The following is a 13,245-nucleotide window of genomic DNA, read 5'->3' as shown; positions in this document are numbered from 1 at the left end:
TGATATCACATTTTTTTTAATTTTGTTTGTTTATTGTTTAGCTAGTCAGTAAACATTTCCTACATTTTACAAAAAATTACAGAATAATCATTTTGAACAAAAGAACCTATACGTGGTTGGTGTAATTTAATTGAGGTGGGCCGCGGTACAATCTTAGGCCCGCAGCACACCGAGCAGCGCGGTGGAACGTGACTAAACTATGGCGCAGTGAGTGGGATTCTTCAACTAGTTTGCATGAATGCAAGACACAGGTACTCGTTTTGCTTTCCAAAATTGTAATCACAAGTCAACAGCGTTGCAATGCTACAGATGTAACAGTCAAAAATGCCATGTCATAGCACCTGATACTTGGAAATCCAATGCAACTTTCCATGTAGGAAACAAGAGCCATTACAATCTATACAGTAAACTGTAACTGCTATATTCATAATTCCATATGTACCTGTGGCTGAAAAGCCGAGTGTGGAGTCTCTGTCCCTGAAATGCACGAGTGCAGTCTATGATTCCTTCGGTGGAATTTAGCAGATCTAACCTGAAGATTTGAATTATGACCCCTTGTCCAATCTGACAATGCATATTCCAAGAAGAGATTCTGTACATTCTTATCGACAAAGTGTTAAATGACCTATCTAAACCAAATCTGTCAGGAGTTTGTGCGTAAACGCTAAAAAAATCCCAAGGCAGACAGCAAGCTGGAGTAAGAATAAATATGGTATTTTAATACATAAAAGATGCATGATAAATGTGGATACAAACAATACCATAGGACAACTAAAAGTGACAACAAATAAGATAAGTTGTGAGGCAATTTACACTAACCAATATTGAACTACAGGCACGATGCTAGGCGGAACCGCATCTGAAATGAGTAGTATAATAATCCTGCTTAAGGATATAAGGTAAACGACAACAGCAAAATTATAGTCAGTTAAAAATGACACACGACAGACGTGCCACTGAACAAATGGAGCATTTTTCATATTGCAGCAGTGCCCACAGTTTATCCGACGATCTGGCTCATTTAATCGTGGCAGCCAAAATCCAGATCAAAATTCTAATTTGATTACTTGCGCAACCCTAGAGTACATTAAGGTTTTTGTGCAACCCTAGAGTACACTAAGGTTTTATTAGTCTCCCAACGGACAGTACCGTGGAATAGGATTTCCCTGGGTAGTCTGTCTTCCTCCCACATTCTTTAAATATAGTCCGTAAATGTGAATGTAAGGTTAAATGTCTGGTTGTCCGGAAAGTGTACGCCCTGCAAATCAATCCACAGCCCATCCAGGGTATAGAACCTGCCGCTTGACCAAAGTAAGTGTGTATAGGCTCCAACTGACCTGTAAATGCTCACAAATTATCTATGATTAAGAATGTTGAATACTTTTTTTTCATTAAATTAGACATGACCTCAGGTTTCACATGCATGCATCTTTTTTCCTTTGCTCCGTTTTCCCTTCTGCCCCGAATCTGCACTCCTTGCTCCTTCCATTAAGCAGTTATTACCGGTTGGGTTCATCTATCATTTCCTCTGAAAACATACAGTATAAGGGTCACTGCTCTGTTCACCGGCATGCTTCCATGACTTAATCCTGCAATTGTGTTCCTCCTAAAGGAAGCATGCAACCTGTCACATTCCATTCCTGATGTACTCTTCACCTGTCCATGGGTACTATTAGACTCACTCAAAGCTGTCCACGTCGCGCTGTGGCGACCACTCAGTACGAAAGGTTGGCGTGTACTCCCCAATCTATTGTTCTCACTGTCAGGGCCTCAGTGAGGAATCCAAACAGGGTGCCCAGATGCATCAATCACACAGCTGTGCGCGTAAAGCCATTTGTAATATAAGATTAACAAAGATTTGCTTAAGTAGACAAAGAACGCATGAATGAATCGCATTACAGCGTGTGTAAATTATTCCTCAAAAGAACTCTTATGTCTCTTTTTCACGCCCTGATTCATCATTCCAAAATGGTCCACAAGAGGCAGCCATGAGCCCTCCACGCCGATCATCGAGTTCCCATAGCGACAGGTAATTTCACCGAAACACTTCATCCCCATTCATTTGACGATAAACAACGCACACTGCGCATGGCCACCTCTGGAGTTGTACTACACACATTGATGGATTCTGGTGTGTCCATGCATCTTCAGATTCTCCGGTGTGTCCATTTCATTAATATTAATAAACAACATGTACCAAACGTAAATAGGCTTTGTACATGGCATCAGAGTGTATTTATGGCTCTATATTTGCTGTTCGGTATCTTACATCAATGACAGAAGAAACTAGTTTTATGTGTGTTTATTTTTTTCTTTCATGTTTGTCCGTTCAATGTATGCATACAGGTGACACATTGGGCGACTGGTTAGAGCATCTCCCTCACAGTTCTGAGGGCCGGGGTTCAAATCCCAGCCCCGGCTGTGTTGAGTTTGCGTGTTCTCCCCCTGCCTCCATGGGTTTCCTCCTACGTCCCAAAAACATGCACTAATTAGAGACTCCATATTGCTCATCGCTATGATTGTGAGTGCAAATTGTTGTTTTTTTCCGTGTGCCCTGTGATTGGCTAGCAACCAGTTCAGGGCGTACTCCACCTCCTGCCTGAAGATATTGGGATAGGCTCCAGCATTCCTGCAACCCTTGTGAGGATAAGCAGCTAATAAATGGAGAGATGGATGTATTCAAGCAATATTATGAATAAATTCATTTACTGATAATTTGGGTTTTTTGTGGTGGTGGCGGGGGGGCTTTGGCACTTACTGGAAGGTTCCGAGCATTTAGACATTTAGGGCTCTAGTTTCGTGGACAGTACATCCGCGGTGGAGTACAAATGGATTCGGATTTTTCTTGAAGCACATGGCTCACTGTGCGCGTTTGCTAGTTTGGCAGACCAGTATGCATCAAGCTTGCTGTTCAGGCCAGCAATGGTCCAATCTAACTTTTTCACCTCCAATCTGATGCTGATATTGCAGCTTTGAACTTTGGCCAAAACCGATATTGGTCCGATCTGATATCAGCAATAATGATACCTACTTTATTTAATGTCAGAAAAAGCTTGGTGAAGTCGTATTATTCTAACAGAGAACAATAATGAGCAACAGCTGGTATGAGAAAAACAGAGCCATTATCAGTCAATGTGTTCCATGTAGTAACTTTAAAAATAAGGATGTACTACAATTGAATAAAATATTAAGTTTATCCAGCGGCACGGTGGATCAGTTGGTAAAGCATTGGACTCACAGTTCTGAGGTCCTGGGTTCAATCCCGGAACCACCTGTGTGGAGTTTGCATGTTCTCCCCATGGCTGCGTGGGTTTTCTCCGGGCACTCCGGTTTCCTCCCACATCCCAAAAACATGCAACATTTAACTGGACACTCCAAAATTCCCCCTAGGGGTGATTGTGAGTGCGGCTGTTTGTCTCGATGTGCCCTGCGATTGGCTGGCAACCAGTTCAGGGTGTACCCTGCCTCCTGCCCGTTGACAGCTGGGATAGGCTTCAGCACTCCCCGCAACCCTCGTGAGGATAAGCGCCAAGGAATATGGATGGATGAAACCTATCCAAAGAGTCACTGATGGTCTAGTGGTACACAGACCTGCCTATAGTGCGGGCAGCGTGGGATTGATTCCCGCTAAGTGATAGTGTCAATATATGCCATTTGACTGACTGGCAACCAGTTCAAGGTGTAGTTTTCCTTTTCGCCCAATGTTATCTGGGATAGGCTCCGACACTTTTGCAACCAACGTGAGGATAAGCGGCTTATCAACTGGATACCATCCCATCCATTTTCTGAGCCGCTTATCCTCATGAGGGTCACGGGAGTGTCGGAGCCTATCCCAGCTGTCATCGGGCAGGAGGCAGGTTACACTGTGAACTGGTTGCCAGCCAATCGAGCAGCACATGCAGACAAAGTTGTGCTTCACGCTGTGCTTGATTAATGCCGCTCACAAAAATAGGACCCTTAGGAAGAAAATGATCACGACTATCCATATACATACTTAAAACTGGTATTTTTAAAGTCTGTAATCAATCAAAATATAGATAGACAATCAACAATAGACAATCAAAATATCATCTGCCATAGACCTCTTCCTGAGTATAATGTTTTTTCCGCACATGATTTTTTGTTGGCCCCCAGATTGTACCTGACATTAAATTTCTATTACATTCGCCATTAACTGTTCCCTGGCTGCAACATGCGAAATATCCGTGCCGGACCGCGGAAAATAAAAGTATGAGCATTGTAATGAGTCCCCCCATTTGGTCAACCAGCAGGCCCTCTACCGAGACCCTGCAGAGGAACAACAGCAGCAACTCTGGAGTTATTTTGGACATCTCTGCTCTTAAGATGGCTGAAGTGGATACCGAAGTGCCTCCCCTTCCACCTCGCTACCGCTTCAGAGACCTCCTGCTGGGGGACCAGACATTTCAGAATGATGACAGGTAGTGTAAAATATCTTAGATCAAAAGAGACGCTTGTGCTTGAAGCTCCTATATGTTTTCGTGTATGTTTGTACATAAATACATTTACATTCCCGTGCCGTGGACTTCAACTGTGCTGCAGTGAGCTGTGCTTTTGGGAGTATCTCAAGGATTTCATTATTTTTATGGTTTGAGAGGACGGCCAGGAGATGCTGTAGGAGGCCCGGGAGGACAAAGAACTAGCTGAGCGTCTGAGGCTCTCTCCGTGGTTCTGAAATAAAGCTTTCCGGATCATTTCAGTGCTGCCGCAGGGCAAATGGACCGTAGGCTTTCTATTGCTTTCGGCAGCAACATTGAAACTAAAGCCACCAATGAGGCTTTAATCTTATGCAGTTCATTTATATCAGCCTGTTGCTTAGCAGCCCATTCCATTCGTGTGACTTAGTACAGTGATTCGTAGTGTACTGCAGCACTTTATTGTGCCGTGAGAGATTGTCAGGTGTGCCACAGAAAATTGTCCAATTTCACCAAATTGGTCTGCAAGTTATTTACTGCAATTAATGTTGTTGTTCATCTAGCTATGCCAGTGATTTATAGTGAGACACAGAACAAATAAATGTTCTTCTACAAGGTAGCTGTTAACCTGTGCATCCACTTCTTGTGAATTTTTATCTGGTGGTGTGCCCTGTTCATTGGTTTAAGGAAGGTTGGGAACACTGATACAAGGTTACAGGCATTATTTCATGATAATCTATTAAACTAGTTGTGAGGTTTGCAAACTTGCAAAATGAAACTTTTAACTCAAACACAAGAGCGAGAGAAGGTGACAAGATGATGCAAGTGTTTAACTAGTAAAACTGTGGGTGATTGACGGCGGCCGGATGCCCTTCCTGACGCAACCCTCTGCATTTATCCGGGCTTGGGACCGGCCTACAGATTGCACTGGTTTGTGCCCCCATAGGGCTGCATTTTTTCTACACTGTATAGTATACTTTGAAAAAGGAGCCAGTGAGAAACTCTGCAAATGTTGAGCTCACATATTCCTCATGCCCTGCCACACAGCTATGTGAAAGCTTGGGTGGTGTAGCAGTGTTGCATCACTATACCCTCCTCGGGCAACCAGGTAGATTTATAATTGAATCACTTTATCCAACAAGCAGAGCATTGCCTATGTTATCTTCCCCACCTCAGGCCTCTGGTTGCTTGTGTTTTCAGCAATATCTCAGCAATAAATCAACAACCTTGTTCGGATGAATGTTGTGGTTCACAATTAGTTTATTGATCCATTGCATGTGTGACTGTAAAGATTATTCCCGCTGCATGTTATCTAGAGTCGACGCGGGTGACGACTCTGGTTTGACATGCCCGTAAATAACACGTTCTGCTTTGTCACCATCATTCATCGTTCTGCTTGGACTCAAGTCTGTCGGTTCCGGTTGCACTCGTAGTCCGTTTCTGAAGCCCCCTGCTGTGCATCGTTGTCACTGAGATTTACATCAAGGGAAATTATTTTGTCTGCACGTAACATTTAAAGTTGCACCCCACGTGAACACCATTTTTGCTCCGTTTTGCTCCGGGTGTCCCGGGATGAATTGGACTGCAGTGTTTTCTTTTATTCATGAAACAAACAGTTTTTTTTAAATCCAGACTGCTTGTATAAAGGAGAGTAAACAGCCTGCGCCAAACAAATAAAGCACGGAAGGACATTAGACTCCTTATGTGGTTGTCTGCATCTTTTCCACAATTGTGCCAGAGGACACTTCCGAATATTCTATGTTTTGGTTATTCTTATACAAAAGCTATTAAGGAATGTGAATGCCTTTATTTGTCATGACCCATCGGAACGAAGATGGGACGCAAATGGAGGATTCGTCAGATGCAAGGTAGTTTGGAGAAAAACGTTTATTATCAAATGGTCAGGGATCGGGCAGGCAGTTAGGTGCAGCAGCGGTAGTTGGGACGTCGGGCGAAGCGAGCAGGTGAGCGGGCAGGCAGGAGTCGGTACACGGGAGATCGATCAAGGAAAGCAGAAGTGTCAAGGGAGTCAGGCTTACGGGGTCGGTCGGAGAACAGGCGGAGGTCGGTACACACGGGTTGACGATCAGGGATATGGAAGTACTCGAATGGGGCATGAAGCTCAACGATCTGGCGGAGCACCAGTCGTCATCTACGTCCTATATATACACGGGACAATCAGCCCGCATGAGGCGCAGGTGTGTGCCTCCCAATTAGCGCGAGCGCGCGGGAACCCGCACAGCCCGGGCTGGAGCGGCAGGATCGTGACATTATTTGTGTTTGTTTACAGTTTGTTGTCCTTATATTGTACAGAAATGTAATACTGCAAAATTCCACCATTTTGACTAACGAGCACTTTCCCCAGTAGAGTAACCAGACTACAAGAACATTTTCTAACCAGTAATAGTTACTTTTGAGTCATCAAAATACTAATTTGTAGGTGGTGACGCTAGAACTCACATTCCAGCCATTTCTCTCCCATTGCGATTGGGGTGTCGGGTAAGGTGGGGTGGGGGCGCTTTAGTGCAGCTAACAGCAATGGACTGCTCTGGTGCCCCTTTAGGACCTGGCTCATTTTTTTTAATTCCGGGATCCTGACTTCATCTTTTTCACTTTCCACACAAACTCTTTTGAAGGGGGCAAAAAGTGTTGTCTTTATCGCAAAACAATCTTATGATGGAACGGGTTAGATTAGCTACCCTTATTAACCTTACACAGGAGGAAATGAAAGCCTCCTCCCGCCTCTCACGCACACGTTACAGGCAAGGTGCAAACACCCGTGCGGGAATTGAATTGGAACGGACTATGCTACTTGTGAGCTTTTGAAAAGGTTTTCTTTTTATTTAAATGTATGCATCACAATAGTCTTATTATTATCGTATGAAATGCTCGAGGGGCTTTACTGGTGCTTTTTAATGGGGCTATAGCACCCCCTAGCACCAGTTTAACGTCATCCCTAAGTAATGTGTATGCATACACATGGCAGCTGTAATGTTTCCAATAATACACCCACACTCTCTCTCCCTTTGCACATTGTAATGTGGAATGATCATTCCACATTGTGGAATATAGATGAAAATGAAGATGCTAGTGGTAGACGCCGTTATCAATGCCATGGCCTGGCGCTGTCCTGTAATTGCGAGTTTTGTGAGCTACAGAGTAGAAGCAGATAATGTCACTGGGCTTAGGGGACACGCCATTAGTTGATCTGCTGCATCCTCATGCTTTGCGGTCTTAATAATTTCCTATGCTGAATCCTCAACGAGTGAAAAAAATGAAAACAAATTAGCCCCCAGAGAGAAATGCACAACCTCCTCTTCGCTGCTTTGATGGCCTTTGGCATCTGCTTACTTGCATTTGTCGTACAGCGGGCTGTCACAATCAACAGCGTAGATGGAAGTACTGAAGCTGTAAAGATAATTTGCTTGAAATTGCTTTATTGCTATGTGTCCAGCTAAGAGGCAGCTTTAGTCATGCAATGCAGTCTGTGATGTGGTCAGCAGAAGGTGATATCAGGAAAATGTCTCAGAGAGCTGTTTGTAATAAATGTGTACTATAGCCGTACAATATGTGAATAGAGCAGCCTGGTGGACTAGTGGTTAGCATGTCTGCCTCACAGTAGGGTTTAAGATTGGAATCTCTACTCCAGCCTTCCTCTGTGGAATTTGTTTGTTCTTTCCTCACTTGTGTAGGTTTTCTCCAGCTTCCTCACACATGTTTAAATCGTGCATGTTATGTTCATTGGAGGCGAAATTGTTCATTCGTGGGAACATGAATGGTTGTTGATCTATATGTGCCTTGCGATTGGCTGGTGACCAGTCCAAGCTGTTCCCCGAGCTCTTACCCAAAATCAGCTGGGACACCAGCAATCTTCAGAAGAACAGATAACTATAAAAAATTGATCTATAAAACTTACAAATGCTTGTTATTGTACTCACTGTTAGCACGGTGATGTGTGTGACACACATTGGCCTTTCGTCCAAAGTTTTTCCATGACTTTTGAGATATATTTTCACCCAACATTGTGGTTGTTTGATATGGTGGTGGACTCCATTTTGATTTGCAATGTTGTTATAGGGATCACAATTGATAAGAATTTAATGATTCCATGATTGATACTGCTTCTGATCTGATTCTCGTTGATTCTCTCATTGACTCTCATTGAGTGAAGTAATCAAACAATAAAAAATATATAATATGATAATACAAACAGTGTTTCTTCATAATGCTCTGCAATATTATGTTGTATGTATTTTTCCTTAAAATTGCATGAAATTAATATTTTTTTTAGAAAATATATAATATATATATAAAATGTAAGACAGTCATAAATATAGTACAATATTATATATATGTGTGTGTGTGTGTGGTGTGTGTGTGTGTGTGTGTGTGTGTGTGTGTGTGTGTGTGTGTGTGTGTGTGTGTGTGTGTGTCATGTGCCAGGCTGGACCACGGCCAGGGCAGTGGCCACGCCCCTCTTGGCCGTGGTTCAGCCTGGCTCATGACAACATGTACATAATACAATACAATATTTACATTACAAATTTTCACAGATGGTTTCTCCATTTATGTATGAAACACAAAGGAAAAATATAAAATGGGTAAGATCTTTAAAATACAATGAAAAGAGATTAAAATACAACAAAACACAAATGTCCAGTGGAAAAATACGATTTCAAAATATCTGGGTTTACATTCCGTTATTTAGAACTCTACACTGTTTTTGAGTACAATGAAATGTAATGTAATACACAGTGTTGTTTGTCTCTGCTTCTCTCGTAGTGCTGTAAACAAGTCTTTAGTGTAACAGGAGCCGAGACAGTAACACAGCCCTAGTACGTCATCCCCGCATCTCACCCTTCAGCCAACATTTAAAATGGATTTTATGATGAATCCAACCCCCACTTTTACATGTAAGGGTTTGGTGAAGTAGGGCTTGATGTTTTTATGCCTGGAGAGTGAGGCACAAAATGTCATAATAGATCAAGCAACTGTTGTTGTTTCACCGATTAGCGGAATCAACAAACAAATGATTCCTTGGAATCAAATTATTGGGTTCTTAAAAAGAAGTGCTTTTCAATATCCAACCCGAGTGATTAGGGCCTTTCCAGCCCTGCGCTCTCCAGTGAAAGGTTAATCCTTTGTTGTTGCTTTAATTAAAAATGCCCTTATTACATTCCCCCAATAAGATGTTAAAGTCAATGCTGAAAGGTTTCTTGACTATGTGTTCCCTTTCTTTTCATGTTTTAATTCACTTTGTCAAATATTCATTCATGATCATTAGTTCACTCATGTAAAAAGTTTCAGACTGTTTTGTTTTTCTAAGAATAAGAGTCGGCTTGTCACGGATGTCTATACAGTCATCGGCTTGATCCCAGCACACCCACGGAACGCAACCTTTCAGCAGTCGCCTAATCTGAGGAGGGGGGGCTCTGGTGACGAGTGTGGGGGCTTAATGAAATAGGTGCTAAAATAGCAACCAGGAGATGAACTGTGAGGCCACAGAATGAAGGATATTGTAAATGTGAAATCAAGTGGAGTCCTACACTGAAAGTGTAGTGCTGCAAATGAGGATAATTGTTGATGTTTCAAGTTGGGAAGCACTTGTTTAATCCACTTTTGCAAAGTGGAGGAGAGATGGAAAGTGTGTTATGCTGGTGACGGAGTGCTGTAGGGGGGAATCTCCCCCCCACAGATGTCATTATCTCCAGAGTCTAATGTTTTAGGACTGTAATGACTGCGACTTTGTGAGCTGCAAACAAGTGATTTTTGTGTGTGTGTGTTTTATCAGGTTAATACGAGTGCGTGTGTGTTTGTGTGTCCACCTATGTGGCTCTGATTATACCTTGGAGAGTGTGTGGGTTTATTTCTCAGCGTGTCAGCCAGCGAAATGGGGCTTGTCTCAGCCACTGTCAGAAATAGCAGCGAGCCTGTTATATATCCAGAGAGGCAAAACAAAATCACAAAGAACTGCAGGCTTAGAATTGGTTCCATCAATCTTTTCCTCGCTGTGTATAATCTTGTCGGCATGATTGAGACGGCATACAGAAAGGAGAGACTTAGACAAAATGAGGAGTGTTAATTGGCTACTAAATCACCTCTTAATGCATCCCTGTGAGTCACGAAGTCATGTCCATGAGGGTTGACCCAGCAGAAAACATTTGCTACTTTGGGGAGCATCCGTGTAGTGTAATGTAGTGAGAATCTTTATCTCCAAGGGAGCTACAAATAGCTCATTTACTGCACTTTTTTAGTTACTGATCCAACGCAGCGACCTGGTTGAACATAGATTGAGAACAAAGTTTCCCATTGAAGTCATTTATATTTAGAAATAGGTTCAAGAGTCCAAAGTGTTACGATCCTACAACTTTTATTCTTTACAGGCAATGATTAAAGGGCCTCTGTGTTAAGAATGAAAAAATATTATTGTATTATATATATTATATAATGAAAAAGCCGACATGGACCCATGCGTTTTGTCACCACAAAACATGGTTTTGACGTGTACAGCTTTTTGTAACTCCCGCCATGAAAATCCTCTCGAGGGATTGGTTTTCCAGAAGAAGGAGGAAGTGATGTAAAGGACGGTACCGCCCTCAAATGGACTCATTTATTTCCATTAGTTTTACCTCCGGGAAGGTAGCTCGTTGTTCCTTCGTGTTCGTTGCATTGCTGGACATTGCTTGAACACTAGGGAGGGTGGATTTACCCTTCATAAGTTTTGCAAGAGACCCGGTTCGTCATGAAAAATGGATTCCACGGGTGCAGAGGACGAGCACTTCGTGGGTTACAAATGACAGGTAGGTGTTTATACAGCTACAAAAAAAAATAATAGTTTGGGGCAGCCCACGTAATCGGTCTATCATAACGTAATAAAAGATCAGCTTACGAAATGCGTCGATGTGGCTGCTGGGTCACTTCGCCAGCGAAGGCTGAGCTTCGGGCTCGTGGAGGGCGACGGCTCTGAAGAACGCAGCCGACAATGTCTCACTCAGCCGCGTACGTCGACAACGCAGTAAAGCGTCCCGGCTCGACGGTGTTGTTCATCGTGTACTGCGGCGGCTATGAACAACCCCCTAAAGCAACACGCCTCTGCTCCGCCGAAAATGAGCCACACAGGCCGGCTGCGGTAAACCGCGATGGCTCATCTCCGCCGCGGAAGTGGATCGGACAGGGAGGCGGTTTGGCCGGGATCGCATATAATCTGAATATGGCTCGAAACAATAGTGTAATATTGCCCCGGTAACTTCACTCGGTTGTGTGGTGTTCTCCTTTTCAAAAGGAGCTTCCGTGTCAGAAGGGTCATAGTAGGGTACATTACGTGTTTTCATTGGCGAATGTCATGGTGACGTCAAGGACAGAGGATGCAGCCAATATGGTGACCACTTGGATGTCGTAGAATGACACTTCTGCAACTTTGTGCATGGATGACGCGCTCGCCGCTCACATGTATTTTTTTGTATGGACATTGAAGTGAATAATGTTATATGTATTTTTCATTACAATATCTAGTTTAGAATGTTTATAGGGATGACACTTGACCTTTGAAGTAACATTATCACAGTATTAATTGGTCATACATGCATAAATGTAATTTATAACAAATCAGCAATCTATTAAAAACAAACAAACATTCTTGAAACACGCAACTGAGGAGAGTTAATGTGTGCACCTTTACCATTAACCGTCATACAAGAATAAGTTGGAATTTACTGCAAATGTTAAAACTTTCAAACATAACACACAAACACGATCTAGAATCGCTCTTGCTTGGGAGTCACGAGCATTATGGAAGTAAGTGAGTAACAGAAGCTAACATGGTAATATTCAGCTTCTCTGAGACTTTCATGGGTTGCCAGTAATTCGGTGCCTTGGCTCTTTCCTTCGGGACAACTTGACGCTTCAAGTTTCAAAAAAAATTGTGCCTGGCTGCCAGAGAGGTACCCTTTCTATTCCCAATCCTTGCCAAGGTGTCCACCCACCCAAACCGCTCTAGTTGCTCTCTTGTGTGGAGTCTTCTCACTTGGGCATCCCCACCTAAAGGGGGACATAAAATTCAGCCAATTAAGGATTGGCCTTTAATTTGTACAGTGTGTATCTACCTTAATACAGTTTATGTCCCTTTTATCATAACTGCATGTGTCTATTTCTGGTCACTCTCTGTACTGTGGCAGAACGGTGGAGCAGGTGCAGAGCGTTGGCCACACCATTCTGAGGACCAGCTCAAATCGGGCTCTGCCTTTGGGGAGTTAACATTTTCTTCCTGTGCCTACATGGGTTTTCTCCGCCCACTCCAGTTTCCTCCCACATCCCAATAGCATGCATTCATTGGAGACTCTAAATTGAGCCAAGATGTGATTTTGTATGTGAGTCTATTATCTGTCGCCATACGCCCTGCGATTGGCTGGCAAGCAGTTCAGGCTGTACATCCCCTCCTGCCCGATGACTCCTGGGATTGCCTCCAGCACTCCTGCAATCCTCGTGAGGATAAGCGGCTCAGAAAATGGATGGATGAATGGAAATATGTAAATATGTTCAGCATGTTTAATATGTCAGTGAATAATTAGAATCCTTCTACAGCTTTTCCCCTGACAATGAGTGGCGGGTGCATGCTCATTTTCTTCTTCACTAAATAAGATTTATCAAATTGCTCACGTTATATCACTGTGACAAATGATCTCCCTAAGAGAATTTTCGCACTCAGCTTGGGTTCACTAAAGATAATTACAATGTGTCCTCAAATACCTGGACCTGGAATGGCCGAGACTTGTAACCAGCCGATCAGAGGGCACATAAGACAAACAACCATTCA

At 43.1% G+C, this 13,245-nt stretch overlaps 1 protein-coding gene across 1 annotated transcript in view; it reads left to right on the top strand.

Moving 5' to 3' along the window:
* kcnt1b (potassium sodium-activated channel subfamily T member 1b) overlaps positions 1 to 13,245 on the top strand; it is a 65,446-nt gene that overhangs the window by 756 nt on the left and 51,445 nt on the right. Inside the window, 2 exon segments of the mRNA XM_061818275.1 lie at positions 1,981 to 2,029; positions 4,272 to 4,439. Of these exon segments, the coding sequence (XP_061674259.1) occupies positions 1,981 to 2,029; positions 4,272 to 4,439 (217 nt within the window).

Source organism: Syngnathoides biaculeatus, chromosome 4, assembly GCF_019802595.1.
Source record: "Syngnathoides biaculeatus isolate LvHL_M chromosome 4, ASM1980259v1, whole genome shotgun sequence".
Taxonomy (NCBI): Eukaryota; Metazoa; Chordata; class Actinopteri; order Syngnathiformes; family Syngnathidae; genus Syngnathoides; species Syngnathoides biaculeatus.
This window is presented reverse-complemented; position numbering and strand designations above follow the sequence as displayed.